The sequence below is a fragment of the Lytechinus variegatus genome, chromosome 2 (genome assembly GCF_018143015.1).
Source record: "Lytechinus variegatus isolate NC3 chromosome 2, Lvar_3.0, whole genome shotgun sequence".
In the NCBI taxonomy this organism is placed as follows: domain Eukaryota; kingdom Metazoa; phylum Echinodermata; class Echinoidea; order Temnopleuroida; family Toxopneustidae; genus Lytechinus; species Lytechinus variegatus.
Window position 1 is genome coordinate 66,694,044 of NC_054741.1, and position 16,284 is coordinate 66,710,327.

Genomic DNA, 16,284 nt, shown 5'->3' on the forward strand with positions numbered 1-16,284 from the left:
ATAGCCTTTTGAACAGTGGTCATATATTTTCATGAGTTATTATATTTTAACTTTTACTCATTATACATTGAAGAAGGTGAGATGGGTAAACGATAATTGAATAACAAAATCAATTTTATCTAATAAGGTAAGTAATAAATTGATAGGAAATATATAATGAGAAACTTATGGAGCATAAAAAATTACTAGCGTTAAGAGAAATGGTGAACTTGAGAATAGATGGGATAGGAACAGGGGGTCTTTTCATAAAGCTGTTCGCAAGTTAAGAGTGATTTTAAGAAGGACTGGTGATCATTTCTTTTGATAAATGATATTCACCATTAAATGTTCATTGGTGATTATTTAGCGCGAAGAAAGATTCACCAGTCATTCTTAAAGTCGCTCTTAACTTACGAATAGGTTTATGAAATAAACACTAGTTTTGACATACGTTTCCTATAATTAGACATCACCAGTTGGAAACGTTTAAACTGAAGCTATGCTGGGTTAAAGTGTTACCCATACTTTATGATATTTACATTCGTAAAAATATAGGGTAAAGGCATTCATTCCTGTACTGAAAATTTCCACAAAAATTACGAAAAGTATGCACGATTTTTTTCAAGTTCACTTAAGCCAAGTCCCCGTGGCATTTTACGCTTCTAATTGAACTTGTTTAGAAATTATGTAAGTAATAGATTACAGCATGTAGTGGATGAAACGGAGTTCTGTCAACAGCGTTGGGCGGAAATCCCAGGGGGACAGGGAGACGTGTCCCCCCTACTCAAAATAGTAGGGGGCACAATATCAAATGTCCCCTCTACTATTTCTGGTCTTTTATGATAGTAAGAAATTCATCATTCAAATAAAAATCAAACATGTATTTTAGGACGAGATGGCCTTACTTTTGGGATAACCTTTTATTTTTTTATTTTTTGCTCGTCAAATTTTCTAACCCCTAGTCCCCCTACCTATTGGAAGGAATTTCCACCCCTGTTCAATAGCCTATAAATGTGATATATCATAATCTAGGAATGTGACGTATCCCAAGGCTCATTTCCACGTTGTTGACTTAGTTTTTTTAGGAATTCTTTAGGTTTTTGAAATAAATTTGCGACTTTTTGCTGACGCTTACTCTCCCAACACGAAGATATGCATAATACTGTTCTTTTCAAATTGCTTTGTTGTATATGTTTAGTGAATACGACTTGATAAATATATGTTGTATTGAGGATAAGGGTTCAAGATCCCCGGATGCATTATCAAGAGGTCATAAAAACGACTAAGAACGACGGGAGTCAAAATGTACAATTTCTAGTTGATGATTACTCATGAAAATATAAGATTTCGAGAAGTGTTGGTGTGATTAACCGGTCTTTTACACCAACTAACTTTAGTCATTGTTATAAAGTAATAGTTATCCCGCATTTAATTTGTAATGATGCTGCATGTGGGGAAACTTATGCGAGACAATTAACCAATCCTTTTAAGGAGAAAAATATAAGACTCACAATAAAAAATATCAAATTATTGAAATCCAAGTACCAAAACAGTTGTTTTGGGGGTAATTTCAGATTATGCCTTTTGATGATCTAGAGTAGTCTCCTTGAACTGCTGGATGAATCTGAAGTTAGACCTTTAGTCTCACTTCGTACATTTCGTCATAATATTTCATAGCCCGATCGGTACATCTGATGACGTCAGGTGTAACCTCATCACGTGACGGCATCTTGCTTGGGGGCAAAAATTCACAGCTATTGATGGCAGTTTCGAAGAAGTGCCCAAGCTTGTCAACGTAACCATCAGCATGGACCATCCACTTCTTTGTCACATCAATAGACGAATCCCATTTCAAAAGTGACTCGTTATACGGCAGCCCTGCTGCTTGACAGATCTTCGGTAGCATTTCAGAAGGATTAGACAAAAATTCATCGCTATCGAAAATTACCGTTTCTTGACCAAGCTCCTCTTGGACAAACTTCCACATATCGTAGAGGTCTTTGAATAGCATCGAACCTGATCCGTTTGCGTATTGGTAGTCACGCTCAAAGTCGAATGTTTCTTCGACGGCAGCTTCCCCGGTTAGGAGACCCAGATCTAATTGTTGGTTGAACATCGATTTTCGTGTTGAGTTGAACACACGGAGCGGGTGACGTATCAAGAAGATATGCTTGAAGCCTTTTGGGATAAACTTTTTCTGCTCTTTAGAAACGGCAAGGGCCATATCTTTGACCAAGACGTGGCGACTAGTTGTTTTCTCCAGCTGTCGACCAATGGACGCATAACTATCGATAAATCAAGATATGGAAAAAGAAATAGTTATGTTTAAAAAGAAAGTTTGATGGTAATAGGACTTCAACAGAAAAAAAAAATAAACGCTACAGGTTTCTTTTAAAAAATCCATTTCAAGGGTAACTAATATCAAATAAATCATATAATGACCTTGAACCTTGAAGAGTAATCCCTTTCAGCAGCTTCAAAGCTATCCCGGGATGACGTAATTCTGCACGCAATCACGCGAAATTTAGAAAAATTTGATTATTTTGATGAGAATGAAATACACTTTATAATTACATACACAAGAAAAGACCTAGCTCTAGCATTGATGAATGTAGGTGTGCGGATGTACATGAAGTCTCTTTTGTTAATAGGAATGAGTTGCTTTTATGCACTGTTAAATTTTTAGAAGTGCTTTTAAAATACGGTTGATCCTAGTTTCGCGGCAAGGTATATAAGGAGGTTAATTTCAGTAATTCGAGAAAAACCACTTAAAGCTAGAATAGACCACACATGTTAGTGTAGGCAGTAAAAGTTAAAACTGAGGGACTTCGTCGGTGACGAGATGACGACCCCAGCTGCCGCCGCACAGTGGGCCAGAATGAGTTGAAGTGCACCAAAATTATGTTCCGTGTTATATTTTTACTTTAACATGTTTACTGAGTGTAATTTTGGGCGTAAAAACGACTGAATGTGATTTAAAGCCGGTCTGACGTCACTTTGATACCAAATTTTGATTGGCTACTTAAAACCTATCTGTGAAAAAGACAAATTACGCTAAACAATGTGCAATATAGAAACTTTGTGTTATGTGTTACTTTAAGATTGACCAGAGTGAATGTTGGTTTATGCTTCTCACATGCCTATAAAGTGTGTATGAGATCCTGAAAATAATATTATGGCATCAAATTGATCATTAGATGAAAAGAAATACTTAAAAATCTGAAAAAAATATTAACCGTGCTTTATCAAGCGGCGTAGACTTGAGTATAAAACGCAGAGTATATAACACTACGAATGTTTTACTATGAGGAGGGTTTATTGCTGAAATTATTCTACAAGTAACATTTATCTCTGGAAGAGGGTGGGTATAGTCCTAATATGCGTTGTCAACCTTAAGTCCGGAATTCATGTCATTTTCATGAAATGGAAGGGGAATCGTCCTCGCCGTGCAAAAATGAACGGGAATGTTCACCCCACACGGTGCGCTGCCTGCGCGGTATGAAAATGATCGTTTTGGGGTGTTTTGTCAAGTAAAATCGGCTGTAACATGAAAACGGGCAAAAACGCGCAGCTAAATTTGGTATCGACTTAAAGCTTTGATATCTGGCAAAATGATGATGATAGAATTTAAACGGAAATCCAAACGTTTCTTATGTAAATGCAAAAACATGAATAGTCAGCCTATTTCGAGGAATGTTATCCTATAAACCTCCTGCAATGTGTCTTTTATCTAATTTGAACCCTTTCACAAGGAAAGAGAATATATCAGGATTATGTGGGTGCCATTTCAGATTCCTACATGAAAAACCTGTGAAATGGCTTATTTTTCAACTAAGTTGTCATATGCGCGGCATTTCGAAAAATGTCACATTTTACGATTTGAGATAGGAAATTAACAACCTTTATGCAAATTCCCGAATGAAATATTTTGCTGAAGTATTCTTCAAAGTGTTGTCTTTCAATTGGGCATGACAAAATTTAAAAGTTTGAAATTGCCCAAAATGACTTTTGGCGCACTTTTGTTTCGCGCCGGCCAACTGTGCGCCGGTTCTCCACCGACACATCATGATTGGTCAAAATTCATGTCATCATTGGGGCTCGATCTCGTTCACTAATTCGTCAAAGCCACATCTCTCTGATCTGGGGACTACTCATCAAGGGGTAACACTGCGGAGGCTGGGTCGATTGGAAAAGACACCGCCAGCTGCGGAGGCCACGATCTGGAACGACCATCAGTGGGGCATGTCAGGCTAGAAGAGATGATGGGGGCTCGAGTCAACTAATATTGTGAAGTTGATTTTATTAATGTTGTCAGATTCTATACGTGTTTTCATGTGTAACTCTGTAAAACAACCACCAAAAAAGAGTGGCAGAAAGATTGAAGAGATTTGATTAAATCTTTAATAACTTTATTGATCAGTTTTACGTAATCCTCCTTTTGGTGTCAAGCAGCAGAAGCTATTAAATTTTTTAATCACTCCACGTGACAATGATTCACCATCCAAGTTTTTTTTTGCAGATGCCCTCAATAAATATACATACTTACGATATTTTTTCTGGTTTGGTAATATTACCCACTCCAAATTCTCGAGAACGATCAACGACACGCTTGAATATCTCCTCATTTCCTTCGTATTTGTTTGGTAGATCCAATCCAAACGTTTGTTTAACATGAACTTGGGTAACTCTGCAGTTGGTAAAAGGTTCAAACCATACTTCTATATCTTTGATAAAACTTAGACTCTTGGTAAGAGCAGTAGAAACAGTACGGGGTACACACCAGATAATCGTACGACTTCCAGCGCGAGAACCTTGGGATTCGCTTGAAGATGCTGCCATATTTCAGGATTTAGAGACGTCATGAAATGGTACTCGACGTAGCAATGACTTTTATCTTGGATGTTTAGTGGAGAAAATGAAGGAAGCGGGCGAGGGAGGGGGAGGGTCCTTACAAAGGTAATGCTCCTTGGCCTTTGGACCGACGTTCATTTTCATGTTTTTATGAGTGTGTATTACAACAATTTAAAAAAAGCTTGGTTCAACAAAAAAAGAACAAGGTGCTACAATCGACCCCATGGATCGGTCTGTACGCCTATACATTCATGTGATTTATGTCGGCCTGGGAAATTTTTGAGACCTTTCGTTGATATTGTATTGTTGTCTGTAAAACAGGTGTACATCGTTAAACAAAGAGGCAAAATGGAGAAACTTTGATGATGATTGACCTACTCTGCCCCCCCCCCTAAATTTGAGATGGGTATGACGATCCCCCCTACATTTTTGGTTGATAACTTTTGTTTTGTTTTTGTTTTTTGCTTGTCAAATTTTTTCCCTGCGTCCCCTCCCCCTAAAATTTTTGGTCGATAATCTTTCTTTTTTTTAGCTTGCTTGTCAAAAAAATTATGGTGGTCCCTCTGAAATTTTTGGCTTCCGCCGCCAATGATTGCCGCCTCAAACAAATCATACTAGCAATACACTATAGGGTTGCAGACTATAGGTGCATGCAACTTGTACCATTTTTGGAAAGGTGCGTAAAATGTGCACAAAGGTGCTTATATCTGCATCCTCGTGAGTCAATGTAGTTCTAAATGCAGTGATGAGAAGTTGTCAAGTCGGTCGATGGATCAAAATACAGCTTGTAGGTCCATAGAATGGTATATCTATGAGATATTCTTAAGCGTAACATCGGGGAATATTAACGAAATCAGAGGATTTTCCTCTTATACTTTTCCAAAAGAATAAGACGCTGTACATGTTGTGTTACGTGCTGCTGGTGTTCCAGGTGATGTGGTGATCCTGTGTGATGATCACGTGGCGATCATGTAGTGTGGTGGTATCCTTGGTCATGTTGGTGTACTCTAATTATGGTACCGTGTGCCAGTTGCAGTTGTGTGCAGGGGTGTCCCTTTCTTGCAATATCTTTAGCTGTATGTAAATTTTATGTTGTACTCAATACCAGTATATGACTTTTTTTTAGAAATAAGTTGGCGGTAAACTCTTAAAACTTTTAAGTTTTATTATGAATATTTATTATTTGGTCAAGAAAGTATATGGCCATGCGTTTTATGTTGGGCCCGCAAATAGGTGGTATCGGTACATTTGCACGACAAGCACAGAAATAATTAATGGTATAAAACTTGAAATACATGTGCCACATGGGTATATTTGGTATCATATTAAAGGGAATCTTTATACCAATTACTTGAAAGAAAAAAAAAATACTTGAGATTACTTCATTTACCAGTAATAAGCAATTATGTTAAATAAATTTTCATTTCATTAAGAAACTAAATGTGTCATCACAGTACCTAAATATGTAATAGTTTTGGGGCTCACTGGCTTATTCTCCAATCATAAGTGGGTCAAATTTGAGCTTTTAAGTTTAAAGGATACCTTATTAAGCTAATTAGTATAATTAATTGATGTAAATCATGAAATTACATGTAACATGATTGAAGTTGTGACTGTCTGATGTATAGGAAATGAGGAAGGATAAAATATAGTGGGTTACACCTTCAATAAAATTTAGAAACTGCAAAAATTTCAAAAAGAAAAGCACAAACTTATTTAAAGGCTTCAGAGATAAATCAATTTATTGTTTTAATCATTATGACCTCATGGCTTCAATATTGACAGCGTAGACTGATAGTGATAACTTTGATGTGTCCGAATCTTCAGATATTCTGGTAACATACATGTAACAGATAGCAAATACACCTTTTATGCAATTTTAATTAATGAAAACTTGTTTGTTGCAATAAAGCCCTCATCTGATGCTATTTATTTTTTTTCTTAATGTTACATCACACTGCATCTATAAATCAGTAGATGACACATATTTGGCTGGCACAAAAGTGTTCAGACTTCAGAGAATATTTTTCCAAATTATAAAAAGAAAATAAACAAAAAACTACTTGAGAATGAAACTGGTACAAAGATTAAACTAAACAGAGGTAAATGTACCCATACGTATGTAGAATATGTTCTGTACATTGATATTCAATTGACCCAGTACCAAGAGACCGTGTCCTGCAGAATGTTGAGCAAGAGGGTATATTTAAAATATAACACTCTAAAATTACATAAAGTATTTTTGCCAGGTGTATGGATTTATTTATAATGATAGTTGTTTTTGCTCACACTATGTTTAAATAAGCTAAAGCAGTAAACAAAACTTTTCATCGTGCATTTACATTTTCCTATTTTTACATGTACTGTATATGTTAAACCTGTCTCTCAGTTGTAAACCTGTGGTGTGGTCCACCGGTCTTTGAGCCAAGAGATGACAAATCCCACGATTTGAGTCAAATGAAATCATTTTTTATTCATAATAATCACAGTAAATATATTATAGTATACTGGTTAGTGTTTGCAGGTGTATTTATGCAACTAAAGGCAAGACTAATTAATATTTTAGGGGTAAATCAAGCATTGATACATATTTACCCGAAAAATTGTGATGTGAAATTTGGTCTTAAAAGATTATTGCGCCCAGTTATTTTGGTAGAGTTATCCCCAACAAGTTATATATCACTGGAAAGGTCTCACTCTAAAGAGTTGAAATATGCATGTTATTTCCCTATAGGGTGTAAAGTTTATCTGATTGTCAGATTTATTGGGAAATATGTTTTTTTCACAGTTTTCCACATATTTTGACCTTTAACTTTTTATGGCATTACCCTATGCCTTTTCTGATTTCATTTTTGAATTTCTCAGACAATTTCCTTTCAGAATATATACTTTTATGGGTATAGGATGTCAAACAAGAAAAAATTATAATTTTATAAAATGGTACGATTTTGGAGCAAAATTTAAGTTGTAACGGAAATGGGCCCAACTCAAAACGCATGGCCATATATATTGCCTGTACATCAACATCAATCTTTATAACAATAGCACGCAATTCAGAAGGCTTTAATAATGTTGAATAAATGGATATCGGAAATCAAAATTCAAACTCTGTTCATGTTTCAAATCATTCACTCTTTCGTTTTTAGATTATCTCCGTGCACAATAATGAGTAAACCTTGATATTGATTAGTGATCCACGATTGTTGATAATTCTGATTCTGAGGATGAAGATCTGTGTATAGGATGATCATTTCGACTTGGTGATTAATTGGGTAGTAACGATTGGCCGCTAAGTTGACTAGAATGAAACCCATATTTCTGAAAGCCAAAATCCTAAATGAAAAAAAGAATATGTGTCCTTTTCAGAGGTACGTGGTTATTAACAGCTAGATATTTTATATGATTTACTCGTTTGGTTTATTAAAAACATATACTAATTCCTTTACATCTAAGCATAAAAACTTTATTTTCAACCAATCAATATCCTAATTGAATCTATCCCATCATATATCACTAAATTATATATTTTATTGTACATTTGACCGCATCCACAGAACTTTGCTCTGCTCTTTTGCACTTTTCTATTTCACGTTCATTTCTATGCAAGTAATGTAAATAGCTTTTCTACAATTTAAGCAATTTTATCTCACTTGTATCTTACCATATATTTTTTTCTTTAGTACATATTTGATAACAGTGTCTATACAGTGCTACTATAATGTTAGTGAGCCCACTAGAAAATGAAAAAGAAATATTTCAAGTGTTCCAATTCTGTAATGTTTTAGATAAGTATTTAGTTGTGAAGTCAGTATTGAAATATTACATTCAATAAAGTTTATATCTCAGGGCTCGCCGGATATTGTAATGTTGTTGTCTCCATTCAACACTCAACATAAAGGAGTGCATTTTCCAGTGGGGTTCACTAACCTTTTAGCATCACTGAATCTTATTATGATAATGATCATAATAATATAACTTATGTACGGTTTTCCGTATGTATAATTTGGTGGAAAATATAAGGATAAAAAATGAAAGATGAAATAAGATACAGGTCAATTTGTAACCGCTACTGCTCACCTCACAATATATTGGATATCATATTCTGAGAGGGTGAGTTTAAACATTTATTACGATATTTGAATATTCAAAACAATATTTTGCCACGCTTCGAGCAATTTGTTCAGGGTTCTTTCTATGCATGGACATAAGAAATATTGATGGATATGTCTATATTTTGCAATTATCTCCATCACCTTATGTTCAAACTACCTCTTCATCCATATATTCTTTCCAAAAATTTTCTTTCAAACTGCTACTGCATGGACATGATAAAAATACTTAATTTGTGCTCTTAGACTGCGTTTGATACCTTAATCACATTTGCTCTACGGCGAGTCGAAAACAGCCGTTATAACATTTTTTGTACCAACTACATAGAGGTGGTTTGAATAAAATTAATAAAACGGTTGTTTTCGACTCGCCGTAAGGCCGCCGTAGAGCAAATGTGACCAAGGTGTAATTCTCATGTCTCTCTGGAAACGGGAAGAAACCACGCGTTGTTGAGATAACCAAGGGAACCCTGCTCGATAGGACACTGGCTCTGGATGAAAAGAAAAGACACAAAATCTGGGTAATAAATGTAATGACTGTATAGTTGCATTTTTGCCTTATTAATAGTTTGATAAGTAAAAGTTTTGAAGATGGTCTAGTTATAACATCTGACTATGAAAGCGTTGAGTGACGAGGCTTTTAGAGAACTGGGGCTAGTAGCTGAAAAAGTTTCGTTTGAACACAACTCAAAGAATCAGGCGCAAATCCCAAGTAGACGCTTTTGATTTAGTGAATTTATACGTTTTTCTTTTTATTTAAACTTAATTATGTATTTATTTTATTTTTGTTTGGGTTTTTCTTAATAAAACGCAGGGTAGTCCCATTAAAGCAAGAGGACTGCTTTACAAAGGAGCCTTGCTGTCATTCACATTTCGAACATTATACAATCATAATTATAACATACGCAATTAAAACACACAACTAATACAAAAAAAAAAAAATATATATATATATATATATATATACATATTAAACAAAAAACAGGGGGATTGGGGTCTATACATATTATGACATAAACAGTAGAAAATTAATTAGCTTGCTTAGAATTCACGGACGTACTTTTCGTTTAAAGTAAAGTGAAGCAGAGCACTTAGAGATCAGAGGCGTAGTTTGAAATAAAAATCCGGGAGCAAGACCGCTTAGAGTTTTATACATAAGTACTTGGTAATTGTAATCCGCTCTATTTTTAATCTCAGAGAGTACATTATACTCTGGACTGGGATATAGTAGTCTATCATCTAATATCAAACGACAGTATCTTTTTTTACACTTTTGTTGTTGCTGCATTTTTTTTCACTTTTAATGATTCCCAAACAGTTGAACAGTAGTCGATATGAGGAAGGATTGAGGAAAAATACAAAGGGAGCGGGTACGTCTTGTCAGACAGTGCTTAATTCTCCGCATGCATATTATAGAATTGACGATCTTTATAATGAATGGCATTGCATGACGTTAAAAGGTCAGTCCAAAATATGATTACTGAAAGGTGATACCCTGTTATTTAAATTAAGTTACATTTTCTATGGATTTACCCTCCATGTATACACGTAGCTTGACTAGGTACACCTACCTCCGACTTTGAAATAACATGACTTTTGTGTTATCTGTATCGACAACTAGACCATTTTCTTAAAACATACACTCTAAAAAATGAAGTGCTAATTCAGCTCTTAGAGAGCGTGTAGAGTGACTGCACTTCGGAGTGCAGATTTTTCTCGTTCAAATTTGAACTAGACAAATCAGCGCTCCGAAGTGCAGTCACTATACACGCTCTTTAAGAGCTGAATTAGCACTTCATTTTTTAGAGTGTATATTATGTCACTTAGTAACTGTGTTTGAACAGCTTTAACCCCCTATCCAGAAGAGAATATTGCAGTATCATCTGCATACACAGAAATATTAGTATGAAAATACAACGGTTAAGTTATTAACGTTATTAATGCACATACAAAACAGTAGAGGGCCCAAACTTGATCCCTGCGGTACGCCGGAATAAACGGACAGAAAATCACAAGTAGAGCTCTTTTAAGACACACATATTTTGTATGCCAAAATGATAAGATTTTTTATAAGAATATCGTGGGGGATAATATCAAAAGCTTTTCTTAAGTCCGAAGAAAGAGCACCTGTTACTCGGCATTTGTCAAGGTTATCGTATAACATATCAGAAATATCTGTTTAGCACGTCGAGGTGGAATAGTTACTTCTGAAACTTGATTGCCGTGGCAAACCTTGCATGGCAATTAAAGTTAGTAAGTCAATTTAAACCACAGAAATTTAAAGAGAATCTTGCTTTCATGGGGGGGGGTCAAGAAGTATGAATTTTTGAAGAAGGGCTTTTGTATGAAAATCCGAGCTGATTGTGAGAAGAGAGGGAAAGACGTGAAAGGCATGGGAATGGTGCTCATGCAAAAAAGGATTGAAATATTGGCAAAGCATGATAGCCAAAGGTGTGTCACCTTAGTAAAACAGATCAGCATTTCAGGCAGAATGCATCATCGTCATCAACATAATCATCATCCGGATCTGACTAATAAATGAGAATAACATTCATTTATCGTATTCAAACGAGAAAGCTATGAACCATTGTACTCCACCTTTTTTATCCGAGATAGCCTTGGTTTCCGTCTGAGTAACGTCTTGCCCTGCTTAACAAAGAGAAATGGAATGATTAATATCAAAACAATTATAAAATGTTGGAGTCGTAGAATTATTTAAAAAAGGATGATTTTTTAATAAGATTTTCTTTCGGCACATAAGGGAGGCGGTTTCATTATTGTATAAGTCAATTATTATATCACTATTATTAGTATTATTATCATTATTATTATCATCAGTATCATCAATATCATAATTATTATCATCATTATAGTTATAATTTTACTATCATTATTTATTATCATTATTAAAATCATTATCATTTTTATTTAACAATGGTCAGTACTTTTCACTGAAAATGTAATAAGCTACCAAAATCCTTGCATTTAAATGGCACAGAACAAATTTTTCATGGAAATCACTAACAAGGTCATGATCAATTAGCTGCAAAGATGCATGGTATTTTGCATACTTTCCATCTATTTTTCGTTAGTTACATTTCGTGATTTTTGTTTCAATTCAGCTTCAAACCCGATCGCCTCCTGAAAATGTTAATACTGAATTTAAAGAAAGAAAAGCAACTGCAGAGCTAGATAACAAAAATTTTTAGTAAAACTTATTCAAATTATTAATGAGCTCTGTTTTTTTTTATAACAAACGACTCTTCTCTTCGTGTAACCCATATGAATTTTAAGGGATTATGAATAAAAACGATTGAAAATTATTATAGGAATTCCATTTGCATGCTTTATTATGAAAAGTGCGAAGAACTCTTTGCTTGGATAACAGATTAGAATGGCAAATGATAAACAGCTGCATAAAATACGGTTGTCATTAAAATGTAATACCTGTTTCTTGACAGAAGGGGATCAATAATGTTTCGCCAGTCATCTAAGGTCCATTTTGGATCGGAATATACTAAGGCACCATTCACGTATGTCTGGGGTGTCCCGAACACTCCACCTATATTGATATTCAATTTATTTACACAAAAGTGAAAAAAAGAGATAATCAATCACAAGTAACGAATGCTTCATCATCTTTAATAATCATGAGAGTCTCCGTAAAACGAAGGATTTCGATCAACGAATTCTAATTTGTTACTGCCAATGGCACAGGCGGATCCAGGGGGGGGGCAGCGGGCCCGTGCCCCCCCCCCCCCTTGAGAAGCAAAATAAAAGTGTGTACTGTGAAAATGCCATCAAAACAAAAGTGTGCCCCCCCCCCTTGAAAGTAGAGACCTTTTTTTCTTTTTTGTGGAGTTTGTTTGTCAAATTTTTCCTCGGAAGAATGTGCCCCTCCCCTTTTGGAAAATCCTGGATCCGCCCCTGGCCAATGGCAAGGATTGGAATAAGGTCTTCCTCACAATCGGCCACTGGAATACCCTTGTGTTGTGGGGCCCACATTACACTAAATGTATGTTTCTAAATATTATATTTTACATCCATAATATTTTTTATCAAGCATAGCCTAAAGGTTTTATCCAATGTCAGATGGACAAAATGTTTCTGAAATCAAATCGGCAAAAATCAATACAAGTTGTTCCAGCTTATTTAAAATCGGGATAGAACAATGTATAAATGGTATGCCGATTTGATTCCAGGAACATTTACATTTGTTCAGAATACATACGAGTTCCACCATACTTGAACTGGACTCTTGCCAACCATTGGGTCGCATCAGACCGCGCGAGACGAGAAGCAAATTCTGTTCGGTCATACCCAACTTCTCCAGCCCATGCTGCTAGTGTCCTAAAAGATAAAAAGACGATGGTGTCATTACTTATATTATCAAAATGATATAAGTAATGAAAAAAAATATCAAAATACTTTTGCTATCAAAATAACTTCTAATTACTTTTTTTTCAAGGCATCCAATATTACACTCTCTTCAAATATGTTCATTCTTTTGAATAATAACTGCGTACATGCCCACCTTCCAGTGCTCATCGTGCTTCAAATGAGAAGAATATGCACATAAACAATTGATATAGAATAGAAATATATGCTATTCTATTCTAATGCTATTGATTAAAATATCCATGAGAGGAGCAAGTGAGTTTTTTAATGTTCTCTTGATGAAAGTTCACTTACTTTGGTTTATTTTCGGATTTGATTCCGTAGGTTTGATCCTAAAACTGAAAACTGGTCATGAAAAAAAAAATGTAAACCAATTTATACGTATAGGACCTGTTGGGAAAACACGAATAATGCAAGAATATAGCAATAATCTTTTACAAGCTTTTAATCATAAACATTTTTCCAATTTCATCTAGGTGTGTCGTAGTGCAAAAATTGCAAGTGCAAAAGGTCAAAGATCGTTTGCCTATATCTTGGTGTAACGAGAAAGATACAAATTAATATACCTGCCAATAAAAGGACTTAAAGTATGCTTTTAAAAACATAAGATGATACTTGCTCTACAACATATGTCTGTGTACGGTTGAAGATAGAATCGTCTGAAAGGGCTGGTTGCTTTGAGAAGGCATTATCGAAAAATGGATATGTCCTCTCTGGGTTAAGTTCATCGGCGACAAATGCGGCCTGCAAAGCATGGCATGTGAAATAAAAAAAAAATGAATAAGATTGAATGCATATATTACATACGTAGCACATTATGGTTTGAGCAAAACTCAGGATTTTTATCCTGTCAAAAGAACTTTCAATTGGCATTGTATGCAATTTCAAATAAAAACAATTGATAAAAGGTTAAATCAAACATCTCGTCAAATAGATTTTTATCTGCATGTCTATCTATGATATAATATTTCTGATTATACTGGGAATGACACAGATGGGTGTCTCTAAAAGTAATTTATGCTTGCCGTATTCTAGAAAAAAAATGTTTCAGTGCAACTTTACATTCGGCCTACTGAAATAAAAAAAAAAAGAGACACCACGACAGTGACAGTAGTGGGTGGTGATCATCATACACAGTAGAAAAAAGAAAGCACGTTGTTCTAGCCCGTATCATAGACCTTATTAAGCCATTCACACTAACAATAAAACATTGTTTGAACTTTTAGAAACAGCTTAAACTTTTTAACAAAATTTTTAAAACATATTTTTAAACAACTTTTTCAAAATTGTAAACTAAAGCTAAAGTGCCTGGCTGAAACAACTCGCTTAAAATTTTAAACAGCGTTTTTACAGTGTAGATATAGTACCCGGGGGTCACTTACATTGACGAGTGGATACCATGCGCGACCCAAAAAACACGTAAAAGAGGATCAGTGTCTTAATTAAGATAGGGCACGTTACGTACGTAACGTGATAAGAGTGTCAAAAACACAAAAATAGTGAAAAAGTGTATCTATTTCGGTAGGAAAGCTACGCATTTAGGGTCAAATTTGCGGGGATGATAAAACAAAATTAAAATGTTTTATAAAGGATATCCTTTTTGCCCCAACACTACTTGTTTAGAGTCCGATTTGGTGTGTAAATGTAAAACAAACGACCAACCGACATATCAACAATAAAATATCGCTGTACTTGTTTAGGGGTCCATTTCAGGGAATACTTGCCAAGAATATAATTTTGTTTCCAATACTTGTTAAGAGTACGGTTTCACACGCCAATACTTGTTAAGGGGTGCATTTTCAGAATATGGAAAATACGTGTTTAGGGTGCTTTTTGAGACCCTATGGTCGCGCATGGTATCCACTCGTCAATGGAAGTGCCCTCCCCCCGGGGTATAGTAGTTGAATGTTAAAGCAATATAACAGATACCTGTGCAGCCATCATGGCAGCCCGGTGATAAGGAAGCGGGAACAGAAGAGCAGAGAACCTGAGCTTCCTCGGTCCATAGAAATCCGCCACCTTCTGATAGGTAAGCCAAGCATCCTTAGAATCGGGGCAGACAAGGTCTACCCATGCCTCCAGTATGACGGGAGCCGCCGCATTCTCAGGGGAGGGTTTGTATATGAAGCCTGGTGGTCGGTCGGGTATGGGTGCCTGAGCAGTCACGTATTCAATCATCAGATTGCCGACAAGAATCACTGCCAGCCAAAGACGCATATCGGATATATTGCAGTACATTTGCATTGATATTATTTTATCTTGTGAAGTTCTTCTTCGGGTCTTGTGGTTGCCTTTACGTCGTGTAAAATCTGGTTTCGTGTGAGGCAATGACCCCAATGACCGTCCATGAATATAAAGGCATTTTGCCTTTTATTCGTTCCAAAGTTCATTACCTATTTTGCTGCATCATGTACATCGTAGGAGCACCTATTTATTCATTCCAATGAAGCAACCAGAGATGCAAATGCTTCTGCTACATTGATTGCAAAACGTATTTGATATAGTCACATGGTAATTTTTTTTAAAGGAATTGATGCCCGTTCGGTTATATTATGTAGCTTCTTGATTTTTATCTCCAAAGTCTCTGCACAACAAATCCAATCCAAACTTTCAAAACTTGCAGGGAACTTGATTGTGATGACGTTGGACATGTTAAAAATGGTAATCGCAATCATAGTATTTGGGAATTATAAAGTCGGTTAGTACGTTGATTAAGCAGCTGTCAAATTATGCCAAATTACATGTTTTTCTTAGTTTATAAAAAAAATTTAATGCTTTTGAAAGTCAATGTGTCAGTAAAATACCCGATATATACGGTTCTGTTTTATGCAGAAAATTACGTTGTTATGAATTAGACTTTTGCGTTGTAAAATGAACATGATGTGTGGAAAATTTACTACAAATCTAAAAAAAAACAAGTGGAATGCCTCTGGCCGTCTCACCTGCA

General features: G+C 35.4%; 2 protein-coding genes across 3 annotated transcripts; both read right to left on the reverse strand.

Annotated features, from left to right (window-relative positions):
* Positions 1-1,394: 1,394 nt before the first annotated feature.
* On the reverse strand, positions 1,395-4,854 carry LOC121409603 (branched-chain-amino-acid aminotransferase-like protein 2). Its single transcript, XM_041601514.1, has 2 exons — positions 4,526-4,854; positions 1,395-2,264 (listed from the first exon to the last, which is right to left on the reverse strand). Exons 1-2 carry the CDS (start codon positions 4,816-4,818, stop codon positions 1,610-1,612), a joined length of 948 nt encoding a protein of 315 aa, XP_041457448.1. The 5' UTR covers positions 4,819-4,854; the 3' UTR covers positions 1,395-1,609.
* Positions 4,855-9,269: 4,415 nt separating this feature from the next.
* Positions 9,270-15,751, reverse strand: LOC121408721. 2 transcript variants are annotated; one of them, XM_041600326.1, is made up of 6 exons: positions 15,267-15,751; positions 13,957-14,081; positions 13,171-13,289; positions 12,387-12,501; positions 11,538-11,588; positions 9,270-9,430 (listed from the first exon to the last, which is right to left on the reverse strand). In XM_041600326.1, exons 1-5 carry the CDS (start codon positions 15,579-15,581, stop codon positions 11,543-11,545), a joined length of 720 nt encoding a protein of 239 aa, XP_041456260.1. In that variant the 5' UTR covers positions 15,582-15,751; the 3' UTR covers positions 9,270-9,430; positions 11,538-11,542. The 2 variants fall into 2 exon arrangements, with proteins under 2 accessions (XP_041456260.1, XP_041456262.1); XM_041600328.1 differs by having other exon boundaries at positions 11,538-11,585; positions 15,267-15,749.
* Positions 15,752-16,284: the final 533 nt, after the last annotated feature.

Bases quoted from the DNA above. Each gene is read 5' to 3' on its own strand.
- LOC121409603 (XM_041601514.1), bottom strand. From the start codon at position 4,818: ATGGCAGCATCTTCAAGCGAATCCCAAGGTTCTCGCGCTGGAAGTCGT. The intron at 2,265-4,525 runs GTAAGTATGTAT...ATTTATCGATAG, and splicing joins ACCAAACCAGAAAAAATATC to TTATGCGTCCATTGGTCGAC.
- LOC121408721 (XM_041600326.1), bottom strand. From the start codon at position 15,581: ATGCAAATGTACTGCAATATATCCGATATGCGTCTTTGGCTGGCAGTG. The intron at 14,082-15,266 runs GTATCTGTTATA...CATGCTTTGCAG, and splicing joins CTGCCATGATGGCTGCACAG to GCCGCATTTGTCGCCGATGA. The intron at 12,502-13,170 runs GTATGTATTCTG...ATATCAATATAG, and splicing joins GTTCAAGTATGGTGGAACTC to GTGGAGTGTTCGGGACACCC.